The 21,631-nt window shown below is 41.4% G+C and overlaps 1 protein-coding gene across 18 annotated transcripts in view; it reads right to left on the bottom strand.

The window, feature by feature from the left end:
- The window catches only part of cadps (calcium dependent secretion activator), a 445,008-nt gene that overhangs the window by 347,520 nt on the left and 75,857 nt on the right, over positions 1 to 21,631 (bottom strand). For all 18 annotated transcript variants that reach the window (XM_062969670.1, XM_062969676.1, XM_062969674.1 and 15 more), the window contains exon 2: positions 3,948 to 4,061. In XM_062969670.1, the coding sequence (XP_062825740.1) occupies positions 3,948 to 4,061 (114 nt within the window). The remainder of the gene's footprint in view (positions 1 to 3,947; positions 4,062 to 21,631) is intronic.

Raw genomic sequence — 21,631 nt, forward strand, 5'->3', positions numbered from 1 at the left:
TTAATCCACAAATTCATCACAATAATTTCACCTTTGTAGATTCCCCAGTTAAAACTGATGTTAAAAATTTTCTTTAGCGAATTAAGGTTAGGTAAAGGTTTTCCCCTGACGTTAAGTCCAGTCATGTCTGACTCTGGGGGTTGGTGCTCATCTCCATTTCTAAGCCGAAGAGCCGGCGTTGTACGTAGACACCTCCAAGGTCATGTGGCCGGCATGACTGCATGGAGTGCCGTTACCTTCCCGCCAGAGCAGTACCTATTGATCTACTCACATTGGCATGTTTTCGAACTGCTAGGTTGGCAGAAGCTGGAGCTAACAGTGGGCGCTCACTCCGCTCCTGGGATTTGAACCTGCAACCGTTTGGTCTGCAAGTTCAGAAGCTCAGTGCTTTAACACACTTCAGCAGCTCAGTGCTTTAACACACTAGTGTGGGTAACATTACCTTGTCAGTAAAATAGAATGGACGATTTTCTCAAAAGTTGTATTAGATTAGGAGGAAATGTATCAAATGAAGAGGTTCTGGAACTATTTTTATTTATGGCATATGTGTGTTTTGATAGCTTGTACAGAGAATCTCATGCCCTTTTAATTGGCCTCATAAATGTATTACAGCAATATGAACTTTGGCGTTTTCTTATGATCAACACAGCTAACCTTGGATTTTCATTAGTAAAATTACAAATGTAGAACACTCAAAGCAATAAATGCATTTCTTTAAAAAGATGTGATATATTTTTTTGGGAGGGGGGGGGGATTAAAAATAATTTTCCAAATTCTGTAGCACAGCATGAGGCACCTTCATCTGTTCATAAACAGCATTAAAAAAGCAAACATTCCCTATCGGTAGCCTTCAAGTTGTCATAAAAGAAGAAAGGCGAGTATAAATCTGCAAGACAAAGTGTTAATGGAGTGTTATATACCAAAATACATTTGAGTATTGCCCTACTACTACTTTTTAATGATGTGAACCGAACCAGTATATGATGATGTCAAATGAATTATTTGTCAAATTGTAAACAGTTATGGATGCTGTGATGAACAGTGCCACTAATTAATTAGTGTACCGAAGACTTTTTTTTTTGCAAAATTTAATTAGCTGCCAAAATATTGATTCTTTTAACAATGATATTATATAAATGAAAATTATGTTTCATAATTGAACATTATGACCTTCAAAATGAGAAAATGACAGAAAATAATTTAAGAAGTGAGGAAAAGATGATGTATACTTCCCCAGATCCAATTTACACCTAGTCTACATGGGCCTAGTATTAATTGCTCCATGCTGTCCTCACAAAATTTGGGAACTTCTGGTCCTTATCATAAGTAACCCAGTTTAGCCCTGTTTTAAGAGAAGCTGAAGGATACTCCAGAGCAAGGCTGAAAATCTGGAGTATCTAGTTTGGACACAGCGACAACAGTAGAATTGTATGGAATGTGAAGTGGTCCATTGTTCACACAGGCTGCTGCCACAGGCAGGGGCGGTTCAACTAGTAGGCAAACTACGCGGTTGCTGAGGACGCCATCCACTGGGGGCGCAGTTGAGGTGCCTCCAGGTGCTGTAAGGCTAATGAGGAGCTTCTTTTTTACTTTTACTTTTCTTTTTTTCCTCTTCCCGCTGGGAAGGTGCATGCCCTCTGCGTGAGGAAAACCCGCGGCACCTCCTCGTTTCTCGGAGGGACAAGCCCTTGCTCCAGCTGGAGCAAGGGCTTGTTCCTTTGAGAACCGCGAGGCGCACCCCGGATCTCCCTCGGCCAGTCCCTTGCTGGAGGAATGAGTTTTCCCCAGCATGGGCCTGGCTGAGGGAGATCCGGGGCAACTCCTCGTTTCTCGGAGGGACAAGCCCTTGCTCCAGCTGTCCCTCTGAGAAACGAGGAGGTGCCATGGGTTTTCCTCGGCTAGGCCCTTGCTGGAGGAAAGAGTTTCCTCCAGCAAGGGCCTGGCCGAGGGAGATCCGGGGTGCACCTCACGGTTCTCAGAGGTGCCTTGGATCTTCTTCAGCCAGGCCCATGCTGGAGGAAACTCTTTCCTCCAGCAAGGGCCTGGCCGAGGGAGATCCGGGGCGCGCCTGGCAGTTCTTGGAGGGACAAGCCCTTGATCCAGCTGGAGCAAGGGCTTGTCCCTCTGAGAAATGTAGTGCAGTTTTATTGTACCAATTCTTTGTGTGCTGTGCTTTGAGGAGTTTCTGATTTTTAACTTTATAATAATTTTGTTGTTGTTGTTACCACTTCATTTATATCCCACTTCTTTCACAATGACTGGACACAGCACAGCTGACAAAAGATTAAAACAAATACAAGTTGAGCCTCTGTTATCAAAAATACTTGGAACTGGAACTTCTTCAGATTTTTTATTTATTTATTTTGGTATACTTGTATTTGTATATACATAATGAATGATGGGTGGGGAAAATTTGTTTTAGGGACTTCCAGTTCATATTCTCTGTCACTGCCACAAACTACACAATAATTTCTGTTTATTGAACTGAACTGCAAGGACCCTTCCTTGTCTAGTCAATAAGATGAAAAGCAGTTTCATTATCAGACTGCCATTAACATTTACCTAAGAGCTACATACTGTAAAGCTTTTTTTAAAAAAAATAAGGAAAGTAACCATTTCAAAACGTCTGTAGAAGATAATGGTTTTAGATTAACCACTCAGTCAACACAGTGCCATTTAGTTCTATTAACGGGAATCCTAATCAATAATTCTGCCACTAGGCTATGAAGAGGTCACACAGGAAAAAAGAAAAATCTGAACTCATAATTAACTGTTGAAATAACATCAGCTTTCACTGTGAGTCTTTGAAAAACAGTTTAAAATAAATTGTTCAAAGAAATAGGTTAAGGATACTTTTTGATGAATTCTGGAGGTTTGCTATCATTTGGTGGAATGAGATAATAAGCACAACTAGTTAATATTAGGGGAAGGAAAGGGTTTGGCTCAGTATTTTTGAAACACTACTAAAAATTACAGGAAGGCATCCCCATTAAATGGCAGGGGACTAGAACAATTGACCCTCCCTATTCACAGATTCTGTATCCAGAGATTCAACCATCCGTAGCTTGAACAATATCCTCCCTCCTCTCCAACAATCCAATTTGTGTTTATTTTTAATGCTAAGAAGATAACATGGCTGCCCTAGATACACTTCCTTGGAAAAACAATTCCATGAATTAGGCACCACAGCATTTCTGGTTGGCATCCTTTTGCCTTAGGAAGGGCTATGGCTCAGTTGTATGTAAAAATCAGCTGAAATTAAAACAGAAATGAAATTGGATCATTTTTGGATCATGATTTGGCATGAGAACCAAAATTGGCCTGGCCCTAGTGTAGGCAATACTACACAACACACATCAATGGTCTGCTCAGCATCTTCTACCTCTAATGGTGAAGGTAGCCTTGGCAACTGACTTTAATGTATTAAAGTATACTCCTGTGTATAGTTTTCGATTCCTATATCTGCTGAAAACTAAGATAATCTTAAGTTACCAAGGAAAGGTGAAATGTGTGGAAATGACGTTTTCAGTGATGGTACCTTTCTTTTCTAAGATTTATCTCTCTGAGGTTCAGGTGGTGCCTACGCTGTGCCCTTTGGGACATCCTTCTCTTTTCCCAGGGTCCTCGATGCTTCTGTTTCTAAAAGCTGTGTTGGTATTTTTAGATCTTTCCACTGCAGCTTTGTACTTTGATTTTACTCAGCAGCAGCATTAATTTTTAAAAGTTGTTATGCTATGCTTTATTCTGTGCTTATATATTATGCTCATGTCCTCATAACCATTCAAAGAACATCAGATATTGAGTGCCATAGCAATGAAATAAAAATAGAAGATAGATAGATGTATAGATAAAGAGATAGATGGAGAGATAGAGGGATAGATAGAGATGATTTTCCTCTGACAGCTTTTCCCTCCAGATTTTTGGAATATCTGTTCTTGTTTCCTTACCTCATAATAACTCTGGACAGCATTCATAAAAGCTTCATCTGCTACAATCTGAGTCTCTCCATTCAGGAATGCTTGAAAACGATCCTTGACAGTCTGGAGTTGTTGCTTACTTATCTGAAAAAAGGGTAAAAAAGTTTCATTGTTACAATTTTATGTTTGGTTTCGTTGTTATTGTTGAATGTATACCCCACTTTACTCCCAGGATTAGAATACACCACTAAATTTAGAAAAAGATTATTTAATCTCATGGTTATGGTTAACAACATTATTTTAATCAAAAGACAAAATATATTTTGCAAAATTATACAAAATAATAATTTCTTATATATTTTCTGACACCACACAAACTGCATTATTCTGGTAGTTTTTGGGTTGTGGTACTCTCGCTATAGACCTCCACATTCTTTGAAAATGGAAATACAGATTAAGTGTCCCTTATGTTGAATACAGAAATCCAAAATGTTCCAGAATTGCTGACATGGGTGGCTGAGAGATAGTGATAACTATGCTTTCTGATGGTTCAATCTACATAACTTTGTTTCATGAACAAAATTATTGAAAATATTGTGCATAAAACTACTTCCAGGCTTTGTATATAATGTGTATATGAACAATGAATTGTTTTTGTGTTTGGACTTGGATACCATATCTCAAAAGATCTCATTGTAAATGCAAATATTCCAAAAAAGAAGCACCCAGAGCTCCAACACTTCTGGTCCCAAACATTTCAGATAAGACATATGCAAGCTTTATCTTTCAGAGATTCCATCAAGCACTGAATTCTCAAATAATTTCAAGCTGATCTTGACAGAACATGTTAAAGGAAAAGCTCTGGAACCAACTGGCACACTTAATTATGACATGGAAGTAACTACTATTATATCAGCTTTTACTTGATGCAATTTACATACACTTAGCTAAATAGCAAAGGTGCAAAGAAATCCAGTTAATGATTTTTGAAAATACATGTCACGACACTGGCAAGAGTGCCTAATGCACATTATCTCTAATGAGCATTAGCACATGATGCACATCAGTATGTGATGCACAACAGTGTGTTATGCATATTGGTGCACCATGTGCATCTGGCACTTTGACAATCATCATCATCATCATCATCATCCCACTTTTTCTTTCTCAAAAGAGACCCAATCAGCTAACATAACATCTACTGGGTATGGATGTTATGAAACTGCTTAACAATTTTACATGTGTAAATCTTCCTACAAAGTTGAAACTCTAGTACAGAATTCCAATTCATATTTTTATGATTTTAGGACTGAAGCCCACATATAAGGATATACATCCAGATATGTAACATTCATTGCATAGGAAAAAGAATATCCCAGTGGAAATCCTATTTTCTGCCGTAATAGGTAAATATGCTTATTTAAATAGATACAATTAATTAAAATATCTATTTAAATTTCAAGGAATGATTAATTGTCATTGCTTGGAATCTGCCACCTGAAAGCAGGAGATGGTGTCTCAAATAAATAGTGGTAGATTTTAGAAATATGTGTGAGTAGGTGATGTGAATTAAGACTGTCAAGAGCCTTTGCTTTGTTACCATTAACTCTTGTCATAATAAATGCTGACTAAATAGAGAAGAATTGCATTTTTCAGCAGAGCACCATCCTTAGTTTGTACTAATTTACAAACCAGGAATAATCAGTGCTAATGGAAATAACAGCTGGCAGCTTGGGAAGCACTAGGTAATTAAATCAATAATTCCCAGTCACTACAAGATAAACTGTAATAATTTGAATGCCCTTTTTGTGGAACAAAGTTCCATTTCATCACTTGATAGTGATCATATTATGAAAGCGTAACTGCAAGAAAAATAATCCTGCTTTCCTTGACTCTCATCATGATACAATGTACAGAGATTGCAGTTACATCAGATTTACAGCAATGCGTGCAAACAGGACATGGCACAACGGTACCCTACTTCATGGGAACCAGTCATCAATTGGAAAGAGTCCTCCATTCAGATTAGGAAGGGAGAGTTGTTTAAGGACTGAAATGTTGACCACCAATGGCACTTGGCAGAGAAACAGATGAAACTAGGATTCCTGAAATGCAGCCTTCCTGACACTGCTGATTTTCACTATATTTCTGTCTTATAGTAATTGACCAGAAACCTCTTGTTGACTTAATGCTAGCATATCCAGAGTCTTCCCAATGTACAAGCAAGTGACTGCCTGCCTATCGCTGATTCTGGAACATTATTTTAAGAAAATAATTGGTTCTTTTGCATACAAAAAGCGCTAACAAGTAGTACACCACAGCTGCAATTTTATGGAGTGTGACTGATGCTTGAAATAAACTCTATTTATATTGACTAGTGCTGTATGTTGGATTGAAAGCAGCACTGTACTTAGTAGTTCCTTTAATCAAAGTTATTGTTATGTTGCCTGTTTGCCTTTCTACTAGGTATCAGGGCTTATTCTAGCTTCGTATCCCCTCCTGGGGATATCGTGGGGTTGATATTTCATTTTTACCCTACAAGGGTAGCCATTAAAGAATGTGTTTAATTGATTTTGACCATAGTGTTCCCTAGCCAGGTTTAACTGGGTCTTGCAGATAAGATCAATGTAGTCATGGCTGCCAGAAACAAATGGCTACAATATCACCTTGCTTTAGTCTCTATAGCTTTTTTTTTTCATGTCAGGAGTGACTTGAGAAACTGCAAATCGTTTCTGGTGTGAGAAAATTGGCCGTCTTCAAGGACTTTGCCCAGGGGATGCCAAGATGTTTTGATGTTTTTACCATTCTTGTGGGAGGCTTCTCTCATGTCCCCACAACCTTCAGGTCAGCAACCCAACCTTCAAGTCACCAGTCCTGCCGGCCCAAGGGTTTAACCCACTGCATCACCCCTATAGCTGAAACTACTATTATTCCTCACAGGGCATGGTTTCCAGAACTTTTCTCATTTTGTTTGCACTTCTCTGGACACATTCCAGCTTGTTAATATCCCTCTTCAGTTGTGATCCCCAGAACTGGACCAGGTGAGATCTGACCAAAGTAGAACAGAGTGGACTATTAGTTCCAACAATGTAGACACTGTAGATGTTTAACCACTGCAGGGAATGATGGCCAGCAACAGCTTGGTTATCACATTGTTTTTGTCTGGTGGTGTAGTAGGATGTTCACAAGGTCCTGGATTGTTCTGAATGGCATGGTAACTTTATCTTCTGTATTAAACACTAATAGAAGTCCATCTTATATTCATGTGAGCAATGATAATACTCCTCCCTACCCCAAATGACTGAGTGAAAAACATGACAATTAGCACAAATGAGGCAGTGCCATTGTGTTACTCTGCAAATAGAATGAGGGTCTTGTGACCAGCTCCATTGCAAATAATGCTGTTACTTGTAATGATGGATGATCACGTGGAAATGCAAGTCTGTCTTTCAGTTCACTTCCTTTTTTGTTGTTATGTGAGTAGCCCACCATTGTTGGAGGATCCAGCAATTGGGGCCCATATATGCAGAGAACTTCTACCAGACAAGGGGCAATGTTATTTGGATTCTTAACAGCAAGATATATAAACTCCACTTGATTAGTTTCCAACATATCTCACAACCTCTGAGGATGCCTGCCATAGATGCAGGTGAAACTTCACGAAAGAATGCTTCTGGAACATGGCCACACAACCTGGAAAACTCACAGAAACCCAGAGATTTAAAAAGTATCGTAGTGACAAGCATGTTGGAACAAACATTACAACACATTGCTCTAACTTCTGTTGTTAGAGCTGCCTAACAATATTTGAAGCAGTGGGATTTACTGACATGTTGATTCATCATTCAGCAGTTGACTGAGTGGGTCTGCTCTAGTTGGATTAATCAACATGATGCCAGTCAGACCACATTAATGTTTTTGAATACAATCCTCTTGCATGAGATGTGCGCTAAGTTTTCTTTGTTCATAAATATTTTACTTTTTAAATTTTCATTTAAGAGTTTTGTAGTTTATGTTTTCTAGCCCATGGCTTTGATATTGCTGGAAAGGGCAGACTTTTTTTTAAATAGGAAAACACTGCTTTCCCTTTTTTTCAACTACAAACATTTGGCATCAGAAGAATTTTTTCCTTCTGAGTTGTTAAGCTGCTTTGAAAATGAATAATCTTGGTTGCTTTTTCCCCCTGAACCTTAATTGCATGAGGGTTACTGTGAAAAACAGGCCATGGAATATTCCTGTTTGTAGTATTACAACATTTCAATGATGTGAGGGTTAAAAAACATCCCACTCCCCTTGTGTTCTGCATGAAACCGCATCAAATAAAGTTTCCTCCATTACACTTTAATGTAATTACTTTGCTGACTGCAAAACAGCAGTAATCTATTGATCTGCCCACCCCCTGTTTCAACAGCTACCCATGTTGTTAAGTGAGGAAGTCAATTCCTAAGAGGAAATTAAATTGCTTTCATATTCCATTTAGCTTTTTGCTGTGCCACAGTAACAGCTGACTGGCAACAGCCTCCTGTCTGCCATAAGCCTACACAAACAAGGGTGCATGCTTCAGTTTAGTCATATGGATGAAGAAAGACACACACATACTTTTGTGACTGGTATGTGTAAGTCCTTGGTGACAGCTTTGCTGCTAATTGCTGCCAAGTTAGCTATGACATATGGCAACCCTATGAATGAGAGATCTCTAAATCAATCTACTATCAACAGCCCTGCTCAGGTCTTACAAATTCAGGGCCTCCTTTCTTTATTGAGGATATCCACCTCTAATGCGGTCTTCCTCTTTTCCTTCTGCCTTCGACTTTTCCACGCATTACTGGCTGGATCGACATTGCCCTATAATGCAATTTGACCCATATAATGCAGTTCAATGCACTGACTATATAATGCTAATCAAACTGCATTATAGGGCAATGTAGATCCAGCCACTGTCTTCTCTAATGAGTCATTATTAATGTCTTCTTATGATATGTCCAGAGTACAACAATCTAGATTTCAGGCTTATTTCACTTTTGGACCCATTTATTTTTCATGTCAGCAGTCCAAAACTCCATTTCAAATGAGTTGCTTTTCTTCTTTCATGAGCACACATAGAAATACAGGGTGTTTCAAAATGATGGATCCAATTTCAAAGTAGAATAATTCATGATGGCAACATGTTACAATTACACAAAAATTTACAAATAGTTCAATGAGTTATCAAATTATCAAGTTTTACTAACCATTCTGAGCCAGAAACAAATCTAACTCCGCAAATTGAGAATATCTAATTAGGTCTCATGTTGTGGGATCACCATCTTGCGAATGATTAAGGCTCAGGGCAGTCTGTGCACTGGGAGAGGCATCTAGCAAGAATAATTGGAAACTCCAGTCCCTACCTTTTCAAGTGGTCAGAGTTTCATTCAAGGGCTTGTAGCGATACAGCTATTTCAAGTTGGGTCCATTTTTTTGAAGCAATCTGTACAATGGCATGGGCAATTGTGACCTTGGAGTTCAATGAAATACTGATATACACTTGAGGATCTTGCTTAGTTTCTTTACAGCTGCCCTTTCACGGTCTAGTCTTCTTCAGCTTGCTGGTAGCTCAATTCCTATAAACTGGAGCTGGGCCTTGTGCCCCTTGGATTACATCCCCCACAATTGTTTTTTCAGCCCTCTGCCCCTCTGAACTACCAGACTGCTTTTTCTGTAAGGATGTCTTTTCACTGTTCCTGTTCTTCTGCAGCCAGTACCATTGCAGCCAGTTTCCCTTTTCCTGTTCTAGCTCCCAGCGTAATTCCTTTTTGACAGTTGTGTCTATATTATGGACATGCTCCTCTGCTTATTGTTTGCCTTGAATCAGTTGAATCAATAAAATCCAATACCATTTTGAAGTGTGTGTTAATAGAGCAATTGGGGGGGGGGGGGGGCAAAGTCAACTTTACAGTTTTTCCTCACTTGCAATTAATGGATATGCCCACAAGTGTGTAAAAATAGGCCCACATATTCCTAGAGGAGCAGAATGGTCCACAGCGCAACTCCAAAGAATTCTTGTTCAAGCACCTGTTAGCTTGGAAAATCAACAAATGGAACAAATTTCAAATTCTAGCGTAATCTAGATGGATTTAAGAGAACCAGTTTGGTATATGGGTTTATTGACCTATCATATGGGCTGCTGCAACTGTCACACATTGTGGTGAATGTGGCAGTGCCCGGCGGGCGACATGGGGAAGCCGTTGCCCCACACCCCGCATTGCCTGGCTTCCCTCCTACCTCATACCATGGAGGAAGCATCTGCCATCTGGCTTCCCCCCATTGATTCCAATTGAACACGAGAGGCATATGTCGGTTCCTCTATAGTTTTGCAATGGAACCCTGTGGGATGGTAGCCAGCGGGCTTCATCACAAAACTATACAGGAACCAGTGTGTGCCACCAAAAAGTACCCTGTCTGATGAGGTTGTCAGTCTTGGATTAGGATTCTAGGATGCCAGGGTTCATATCCAACTCAGCTATGGAAACCCCATGGATGACTAAAAAGGGCACCTTATCATCTATTCCCTGGACATCTGTAATTACACTATGTAACACGGTTTTTGTTCCTGGGTTATGAATGTCATTTCTTAATTTGTTCTATCATAAAAAAACATGGAATTAGTTTATTAAACTGCAAAAACATTGTTTTTGGGGGACATCCTGCAATACATTTTTGCTATAACTTTTCAGTGAATATCTCCTCAAATCTCAACAAATTCAACATAGTTTGTGGCATCCACAACAACAAAGTTGCTGGACTATAACAACTACTTTCAAAGTGGGTACTGAAAAATGAAACATGAAATACCTCTTTCAAACCAGGAACAGAAATTTTTCATTTTTTTAACATACCGGTAGTGTTATTAGTTTCTTATCACACGCACAGCAAATCCAAGCTGAGATTGTGTTATAGTTACTCTTCTAAAAAAAACACTCCACAAATATTCAAGCCTATATCTTATGTTAAAACTTCATTAGAGCTACATTTACAAACGCTACAATGTAGTTCAGCTGATGTAAATGTATCCATAAACTTGTTTGCAGAGATCATCATTGCCACAAAGCACATTCAACAAGGTTCCACAGCAGCACATTTCTCACTTAGTTACCTTCAATAATGTGTTTACAAATTGCATCAAAGCAAACCAATGGAATATCTCCTTTGTTGTAACAACTCAGCGGAAATCAAAGTCATACATCAACATCCTCAGCAGCAGCTTTTGCAGGAGGGTTGATCAAATCGAGCACTGCGCAGCACTAGTGTGAATTTTGCAACTTCAATAGATTTATGGGGCATAATAGTAATGAAAGATACTAGTGATACAGCCTGCCCCTGAAACCCAATTCCATGGCAGGTAAACTAATTAGAAAATCAGATTAAATGATGCAGTGCAATTTCATGTCTTGAGAAAATAGATTTTGTTTGGAAAATCCTGTCTTGCTAAAAAGTGATTTTGGAGGGATGAGTTTTGGACATGTAGGGACCTTGTGGCATTAGGGAACATTTGGTGTAAAAATATGTGGGACCCATAGAACAGTAAGAAGGGTTGAACTACAAAGGAGACTGAGGCTTTTCTCCCTGATCCTGAAAGTCCTTCTGTGTTTCTCCATTCCTGCTTTCCTCTTTGGAAACATTATAATTTGTTTGTGCAGGGTAATGTGTAATTAAAGTCCATCCACAAAGGGTGGTATGTTTAAGCCCATTACAGGTGAGGGTTAATCCATGGGTAATCATGGATGTGTCACAAAGGTTCCATAAGTGGCCACCTGGGGTTAGAACTGACAAATAAGTTCAAATATCAATGGCAATTATTTTTCATTCATTGTATAGGAGATAGGAAAGGTGATACAAGGGACAAGGAAACTGAACAACTATGAGTAAGTCACCTTCTTTCATCCCCAGAGGAAGGTAAACCCTCTCTGAACAAATCTTTCCAAGAAAGCTCCATGATAGATTTGCCTTCGTGTAGTCATAAGTCAGAAATGATGTGAAGGCACACAACAGCAACAAAGATATGTTCAGCATTTCCATCTGACCAAGAATCCAAATAATATGATCTTGTGAATGTTGATTTTTATCAGCTCTTTAAAACTAACACCTTCATGGCAATGTTTTCTCATGTTTCAGAGGAAATGAACCATATTGAATTATAATGGACCTGACATAGAAACTCATTACAACAAAAGTGAAATGAGCAATTTGCTTCAGCAAGACAAAACCTGGCCTGCTAGAGAAAGTATAGACTGAGGTCTGAAGTGAATTTTTAAAATGTTTAAAATTTATATATTGTAACTTATATTGTATTTTAATAGTTTTTAATTGTTTATGCATTGTTTTGATATTGTTTTTGTATGGGCATCGAATTGCTGCCATTTCTGTAAGCCACCCTGAGTCCCTTCAGGTGAGAAGGGTGGGATATAAATGTGAGAAATAAATAAATAAATAAATAATATTTTTTGCTATAATTATTTAACTATTATAAGCCACTTTGAGTCTTGAACTGCCAAAAAATGAAGGCAGGATACAAATAAATATAACCACTGTGCCGTCCGCCGGACAATAAAAAGCTATAAAACTGAAACGTGCTGTCCTTTATCCGGGCGAACTGCAAATCCCTATAAGCTGTCCTATAGATATTGAACGACTGAGTCTGGATAACTTCAAAAAAGGATGTTTATTCATACAAGGTTGTAAACCTGGCACAGATCTTAAAGTTGCAGAAAATGAAACAAATTTCCATAGGTTTTAGTTGCAGAATTATCCCTGGTTCCAGAAGGCAAAAGTGATTATAAAACCACTATACCCTAATCACGCTGCCTATGTTAGAAGGAGAAACTCTTTCCTTCCCTATCTTTACAGCAAAGATTAGTTCTAGAAGCGATGGAATAACTTTGCTCCTCTAACTAGATTTCCTATTCCAGATCAATATAATTCAATACTTATCTAATTTGGATAGGCTTAGATTGGCCTGGTTTTGAGGATGATTTGTCCCAGTTAGCCTTGCACAGCTCCAGCACGTTGGAAAACTATAGCCAGAATGAAGCTCCAAAATGGAGACTAGACCCTGGTAAAAAGGGCGGTCCTAAGATGTTGCACTCTTTGACCAATCACTGCAAAGAAAACTGCAGCCAGCTTTTGCAGATTCCAAGCCACTTTTCCTGGGCTTTGCAGCCAGAGGCTGAAACAAGATGCAAAGGAGGGAAAACAAACAAACGACCAATAGGTAAGGTAAACCATCGTCCTGGGGGACGGAACACTCCCCGCTAAATTCCCAGGATGTGGGAATTTACCAATCAAAAACATACAAACACCTTTGTATACACAACAATAAAACAGTATAAAACTTACACACTTTGGACAGGCAACACGAAATTGCTGGTTGGTCTGTCCAGGACAGACATTTTGTCCTTACTATGAGTCTTTACCTGAACTTTTCTAACCTTACCGTCAGGGCAAGGAAAGGTCTTTAGTATAATGCCCATAGGCCAGGCATAGCGGGGCAAGTCTTTGTCCTTTAGCAACACAAGGTTTCCCACCTTGAAATTGTCCTCTGGGGTTTGCCAGAGTCTTCTGGTTGGAAGCTGGCTTAAGTATTCGGCCTTCCACCTCTTCCAGAAGTGGTTGGCTAAGGTCTGCACATGCAAAATTGGTGCCACAGTCCGATCGAATTGACTTAATTGGCCCACTGAGGGCTATGAACCTTTTCAATGCGTTTATGAATGATGAAGTGTCCATTCCCTCTGCAACCTCTATATGGACAGCTCGTACTGACAAACAAGTAAACAAAACCGCACATCTTTTGTTATTTACAACACCACCCCTGGTTTTCCTAGTGACAACCTCCCAAGGACCAAACACATCGATTCCCACATGGGAAAGGGGTGGGTCTGTCAAAGTCCTATCCTGAGGTAGTTCTGCCATTAACTGACTTTGACAGTTACGTCTGAGTCGCCGACATTTGACACACTTAAAAATAACACTGCTGACCAAACTTTTAGCATTTACCACCCACAGGCCTTCATTTCTAAGGGTCGCCTCAGTCAGAGTTCTACCCTGATGATGGATCCTTTCATGGTGATGCCGAACGAGCAGCAATGCAGTGTGACTATTAGGGGGTATGATGATGGGGTTTTTTATGCACGCCTTGAGTTTAGCTTTGGCTAACCTTCCTCCAACTCTCAAAATACCCTCCTTGCCTAGAAATGGGTTTAACTCACGCAAGAAACTCCGACTGGGGGTGTCAAGCCCTTGTTCTAACCTGGCTATTTCTAGACTAAACTCATGCCTCTGAACTGACCTGAATATTACTCCCTTAGCCTTCAACATGTCCTGAACTTGCAAAGGCTGACTATCTTTGCAGACTAAGCGATGTATAAGCCTAGCAACTGCTCTAAGAAGACTGTGCCACTCCGAAAAACGTTCAAAACGGTGTGGTTCCAGGCAAGATCTTTGGCCCATCTTGATTTCTGTGGTTGATTTGCAGGCTTTCACCTCTGCACTTCGTGAGACTTGAGCATTCATAATGTCCGAAAACCTTTGCTTATCTTTCGAGAGCGCTGTGGCTTCGTCTCTCTCAGAGACTTTGAAGATGGAGGAATACTCTGGAGTTATTGCTTGGCAGTAGACCGAGATATGACTTAGGCAACTGCGCACAAGTGTAGGACGTCCACCTTTAAGCACCTGTGCTTGATTGGAGTCCAACGACGATGGTGGGTGCATCTTGTTTATGCACACTGGGCCTATGACTGTCCAGCCTAATGGCAATTGTTGTGCGATAGGTGCACCTGGAGGTCCTTTAACTTGGTCGTTCACACAGAACAAGCTCGGGCAGTCCGAGCCAAGCAAAAGGGCAATGTCCACATCTGGCCGAAAGGCTGGTATAGCATTCTTTAACCGTCGCAAATGTGGATGAGCCTCCACAACTTCTCTAGTTACAATTTGTTTTTTGTTCCGAGGGATGGAGGAACACTCAATCAGGTCTGGCAACTTGAACTGTCTCTTCTGGTCGCAAGAGGAGACAACAAAGCCAGATGCTATGCGACCCTGCAACTTCTTTTTTCCTGCACACGTAGTCATAGTGTAGTCGACCATCTTGGTTTTAAGGTCAAACATGCGGAAAAACTCTGGAGTAGCCAGGGAGGCGTCGCTCTGTGAATCCAGGGCCACATAGAGTCTCTTTCTAAGCCAAGGGCTCTTGGCTGGATATACATCCGCTAGGCAGATAGGATGACAAACTCTGTACTGGTGCGAGTCAGAACACAGCTCTGTACAGGCGACTGCTGAAACTTCCACCTGCATCTCTGGTGCGGCTGGCTTGTCGGTGTCTTCGACTGCTGACTTTTCTTTTGGTGAAGCGTTCTCTTTGGGGTGGGAGATGATATTGGAGTTGTGCATTGCGGTGCAATGCTTGAGGCTGTTGCATTTCTCACACTTGATGTTTTCTTTGCAGTTGGATGCAAAGTGTGGAGTTGCTCCACAGCATCTAAAGCAGATTCCCTGCTTTTGAACTAGCTGTTGCCTTTCTTTGTATGTCTTTCTACTAAACTCCCTGCAGTTGGCCAAGCTGTGAGGCTTTTGGTGAATAGGGCAAAGCAACTCTTTTACCTCCGACCTGGGTTCGTCAGTCTTGAGTTGAGTTTCGACTGCCTTTACGCTGACAGGTCTATTGGCCTCTCTAGGTGGTTTCTTGTCCACTTCAGGTGCCTTCTCTGGCTGGGTCCCTTGGTATAAGGTGGGGAGGCCCGTCTGTGGATCATTCCTTTCTCTGGCTGCCCTGGTGATGAACTGGACCAAATGAGAAAATGGAGGGTATGCCTGGGAGTGGGCCTCCTTGTAGTTGAAGACCTCCTGTCCCCAGCGTTCTTGCAAAGTGAAGGGCAGCTTGGTCAAGATCTGCCTCTGGGACAGGTGCTGATCGAGGCACTTCAAACCGGGCAGTTCTGGATTCTCCTTGGCCGACTCTAATTCCGCAAGGAGATCGCTGAGGTCCCACAAGAGTTTGAAGTCTTTGAGTTTTAAAGCTGGGAACCTTTGGAGCTTGTCCATAAGAGATGCTTCAATCTCTGTGCTGGCCCCATACCTCTGCTGCAACCTGGCCCAGGCCTTTTCCAGGGCTTTGTCGGGATCGGCTACGTGGGCTGCGTAGATCTTCTTAACTTGTGAGGATGAGGCTGGGCCCAACCATGCAGCCAGAAGAGTCAGTTCTTCCTCAGGCAATAACTTTAAGTCTCTGATTGCTCTCTGGAAGGTGGCCTTCCAGAGAAGAAATTCCTCAGGCTTGTCCGAAAACTTTTCGACACCCTTGTCCTTAAGATCTCTTCTGGGGCTTCTGATGATGGAGACAAGCTGGGACTCCGGCGTCGAAGGGAACAATTGAGGAGTTTGCTGTTGTGGAGTGGACTCCCACCGTGTACCTTGCGTCAACCTTTGGCCTCTTGGAGGGATGACATCGACCACTGACGAATCGATGGTTCCCTGTGCAGCTGTCTGTAGGGGCCAACTAGCGCTCGGCCTTGAGGCCCTGATTGACTGACCTAGGGTTTTAGCAGGAGGCACAGGTAGCTCGAGCAAGGGTGAGCTCCCCGCTATGACACTCTGCTCTGCAGGAAACTCAAAAGTGACTTTGGGGCCCTGCTCTGGGTAAGGAGAGAAGTCTCCCTGTTCCTCATCCGAAAACTGGCTGTACATGCTGCCAAGGTGCGCAAACACTTTGGCAGAAGGGTCCTGTATTGGTAACTGGCTTACATTTTCTTCTGTGAGTGGCTCAATTAGGGCCTTGGCCAAAGTCTCAGCCCTTACCCTTTTGGCTGCGGCATCCATCTTTATTCTAAGCATCTCTATACGAGCCTGTTCTATTTGCATTTCGCTTTGTCTACGGGCCTGTTCTATTTGCATTTCGCTTTGTCTTTGGGCCTGTTCCATTTGCAGTCGTTGCTCTTCTTCTTTAAAGGGAAGGGTGAGATCAGCTGCCTTAGCATCAGCCTCCGCCCCCGCTACTTTGCTCTTTAGCTCCAGACGTGCAGCCTCCTTAATGTGCAAGGCAGCTAGGGAAGAGATGGCACTCCCAGCAGCAGAAGACTTGCTAGAGTGGCTGTGTTTAGACGATGCACGCTCCCTTAGTTTAGATACCTGGCTAGAGCGGTTGGACTTAAGACTAAGTGCCACAGCAGGTGATTTCAAAAGATTGGTCTCATGGCTGCATAAGGAAGACTGATTTCCTTTTGGCTCAGACCTTAGATTAACAGGTGGAGAACTAAATTCCAAGGCATCTAGAATTGCCCTCACCTTATTTTCTTTCTCATTAGTGTCAGCTAAGACACTCACTATTTCTAACTCTGAATCCTTGGCGTTAATGCGCTCGAGGACCTGGACTATCTTAGACACCAAACCCCTCCAGAGACCGAAGGTCTCTTCAAGGTCTGTCTGTAATATGGATGGCACCCTTGTAATACCCAAGCTCTCAATTCTGTCCATCAATGTTACAATTCGCTCCCATGCCGAACCTAACCTCATATGGAGGAGCTCCTTTTCATCTATTAGATGGGCTAGCATCTTGGCTGAAGGGTGCTTTATCCTTTGGGGCCTTTCATTCCTACTTTCAGCCTCAGAAGGAGGTATACCATCTGTATCGTCTTGAAATTGCATAGACATTATGTATTCTTAATAGCAAGTAAATTTACAACAAAAGCAAATACAACATATAACACAATGCACAACACTTAACCATAGCAATATATATCACTAAGTAACTATACTTTACAAAGATTGTGACCTTTGGCGCCAGACTTTGGTGGGCAAGCTGCAAAATGTCAACTGACAGCAACTTGCCACTTGATACCTCCCTTGCCCGAGTGACGTAAACTGCCAAAATGGCGACTTCGCCAAATTTTCAAGCACCTCGTGCTCTGCGGCTCGAGGCCTGCCGCCGAAGGAGCACCGAGGCTGGCTTTGGAAAGGAGGAGAGAAGAGACGCCTCCTCCCCGCTGTGAAGGGAGGTCACCACCGCAGGTCGATGAAGCAGGTCACCACCGCAGGACGATGAGGCAGGTCACCACCGCAGGACGATGAGGCAGGTCACCACCGCAGGACGATGAGGCAGGTCACCGCCGCAGGTCAATGAGGCAGGTCACCACCGCAGGACGATGAGGCAGGTCACCACCGCCGGACCATGAGGCAGGTCAAAGCCAGCCGAGTGCTCCGGCCGAACTCCTGATGAAGAGGCTGTCAAAGCCGGTTGAGTGCTCCGGCCGAACTCGCAGCAGCGTTGCCAGGCCTGTCCAGGTTCTAGCCTGGTTCTGGTGGGCTCCACGCCTCAGAGCCAGCCAAAGAACTGTCGCTGGTGCTCCGCGGCTCGAGGTCTACCGCCGAGGGAGCCCTGGACGTTGCTGGGAACTGCACAGCCTGTGCAAACCCAGAAAGCCACTGGGCTACGTGCGCACACGCGAGCCAAATAGCAAGGAAATAGAGCCCCACTATTTGACTCCTTCAGGTCTGAGAGCGGGCTCCACTGCCTCAGACGCTGGTAGAGTCTTTAGGTATGCAGACTGAGCTCAGGCGGAAAAGCCGCAGCCTATACTAAAACTTCCTAAACTATAAAAAACTATAAAGCCGTGCAAGCTAGCTGAAGCGGAAAAACCGCTGATCGACCTCAAAACTGTGCCGTCCGCCGGACAATAAAAAGCTATAAAACTGAAACGTGCTGTCCTTTATCCGGGCGAACTGCAAATCCCTATAAGCTGTCCTATAGATATTGAACGACTGAGTCTGGATAACTTCAAAAAAGGATGTTTATTCATACAAGGTTGTAAACCTGGCACAGATCTTAAAGTTGCAGAAAATGAAACAAATTTCCATAGGTTTTAGTTGCAGAATTATCCCTGGTTCCAGAAGGCAAAAGTGATTATAAAACCACTATACCCTAATCACGCTGCCTATGTTAGAAGGAGAAACTCTTTCCTTCCCTATCTTTACAGCAAAGATTAGTTCTAGAAGCGATGGAATAACTTTGCTCCTCTAACTAGATTTCCTATTCCAGATCAATATAATTCAATACTTATCTAATTTGGATAGGCTTAGATTGGCCTGGTTTTGAGGATGATTTGTCCCAGTTAGCCTTGCACAGCTCCAGCACGTTGGAAAACTATAGCCAGAATGAAGCTCCAAAATGGAGACTAGACCCTGGTAAAAAGGGCGGTCCTAAGATGTTGCACTCTTTGACCAATCACTGCAAAGAAAACTGCAGCCAGCTTTTGCAGATTCCAAGCCACTTTTCCTGGGCTTTGCAGCCAGAGGCTGAAACAAGATGCAAAGGAGGGAAAACAAACAAACGACCAATAGGTAAGGTAAACCATCGTCCTGGGGGACGGAACAACCACAGTGGCATAGTATTTGGGCACTGTAGATTTGGAAGAGTCATTTTTGTACTGGTGTCTATGAGGTCAGAATGCCTCTGAAGAATATAGGCTCCAACATCCTTCTAATACTTGAACATTAATACTTGACTTACAACTCAGATCTCTCAAGCCTGAGGATAAATTCTTTTCTTTACTATAAGATACCCTAAGGGGGGATGTTCCTCCTTACAGAAAACTAGGTTAAACCCTTCTCCCTAGCTTTCTATGATGTTTGGGCGAGACCAAGTGTTAAGTCATGTGCTTCTTTATCTGTATTTGTATGCAGTATTGTCTTAGGGAAGAGGTCACCAAAACCTAATTCCAGTTGCTAATACACTCTATAATAGATCTACTGAATCAACAGAATTTACACAATGGAGTGTTGACATTAGGAGCTGATTTATCATTGAGGAATTTTTCCAATGAATAACTGGGACTAGAAATTGGATTCAGGCCCAATACTACTGCAAGGCAAGTATAACTGGTTCACAAAGACTACTAGCAGAGCTTCCTCATCCCTGGGAGAATACTCCAAAGGACACTGTCGTTTGAATCAGACATGAATCCATTGGAATATTCTCCCAGAGATAAGGAAACTAAAAATCCAATATTTAAGCAAACATACGTATTTGAATGATCTGTCTTACTGTGAGCATTTCAATTAGGCATGGATAAGGAACTCCATGGATAAGGACTTCAATTGGGGCATTACATGGAGGAATAATTCTGAGTTACAAGTAAAAGGCGTCATTTATTGTGCTCTTTCAGTGGGAAAACAATTTCAGTAATCAGAAAGTATCCCCATAGCTCCTTATTACTTAATGATCTTATGATAACCTCATTGGCTAAAGATCAAACTGATGTCCAATTTCTTCATAAATATCAATTCTCCTCTTACCAGAGATCAATAACTTTAATGAATCAGAAAAATAAGTACCATTTGTCTTCTGGGCAATGTGTAGTGTGTATCTCACTGCTTTCTCAGAAAAGCCTTAAAATATTGCATGCATTTCTTTGCTATTGTGTGTACTTCTTCGCATGCATCACCGGACTCATGCAGAGATTTTAACTCCATATAGAAGAAAGGATTTCAGAAAGAGAAGCTTTCAGTGCAGCTTCACTTGTGTGATTCTCTCTTCTACAAAAAACTAAGGAACCTTGTATGCTTTGACTCTTGCCTCTCAATATGTTTAAATACACATTTTCAAGGGAAACAATTAAAAACAGTAAGAAAAAAAGAATCGGAAGGTAAGTAAATATTTTGAAAACACATACACATTTGGAAATTAATACAGGCATTGAACAAAACAGTGGGTAAGACATATGAAAATAATGTGGCCTGAAGTAGAGTTGTATGCTTTCTATGTATGGAATCTAAGCTAAAAGCCTAAACAAATTGAATTATTGATCTGAGAAGAGCACAATTAGGGGATGTAAATCTTCACCTACATATTTCATTCTCACACAGATGTTTATTCTCAGACAGACATTTCTAAAACAATTTTGATGGGTGGAATAAAAAAAAAACCATTTTTGCACGTTTAAATGATATGTCTTTTACACCCAAGTATTTAAACAAAATATTGTTTCTCATACAAATTCTTTTTGTGGGAGGGAGTGGTTTAAAGTAATTTTTGGTTTTATAGAAGCACATTTGATTATTTGATAATACTTTTCTCATAAAAGATACAAAATGTGAAAACTCTTGCAGGGGATAGCCATTTTGTAGTGGGACTTCTTAATGTATTGAGATACTTCTGAAAATTACTTCTTTTAACCAAGAACAAGAAAATCTGCAAGTATTCTTTGTTGCCCTAGGGATAGAATACACTGAGAACCAACATAAAAGCAAATGAAAAGCAAATGAGATATTTGGTTGCTTGAGCTTTGAGCAAGTGTAGAGCTCCATCTGTGTTGTAGTAAAGGTTAAGTGACAAAGAAGACCCTATGGAATCCAGCTGAGTATTTCCAACTAAAGTTGGCCCATTGGATCAGTTGTAGAATGGTGAGTCAACAACTAGATAAATCCAATAGATTCAATGGGTTTATACTAGTCATGACTAGTCTGATTTAGAGGGATGAGCCTTGTTTGGTCCCTTCCCCAGCTACATCCTTGCAGATGTGTTTTCCTCATCTAATACAGTGGTTCTCAACCTGGGCTCCCCAGATGTTTTTGGTCTACAACTCCCAGAAATCCCAGCCAGTTTACCAGTTATTAGGATTTCTGAGAGTTGAAGGCCAAAAACATCTGGGGACCTCGAAACCACTGATCTAAGAGCTTTATACAGAAAAACAACT

The sequence above is a fragment of the Anolis carolinensis genome, chromosome 2, assembly GCF_035594765.1.
Source record: "Anolis carolinensis isolate JA03-04 chromosome 2, rAnoCar3.1.pri, whole genome shotgun sequence".
Lineage (NCBI taxonomy): Eukaryota > Metazoa > Chordata > Lepidosauria > Squamata > Dactyloidae > Anolis > Anolis carolinensis.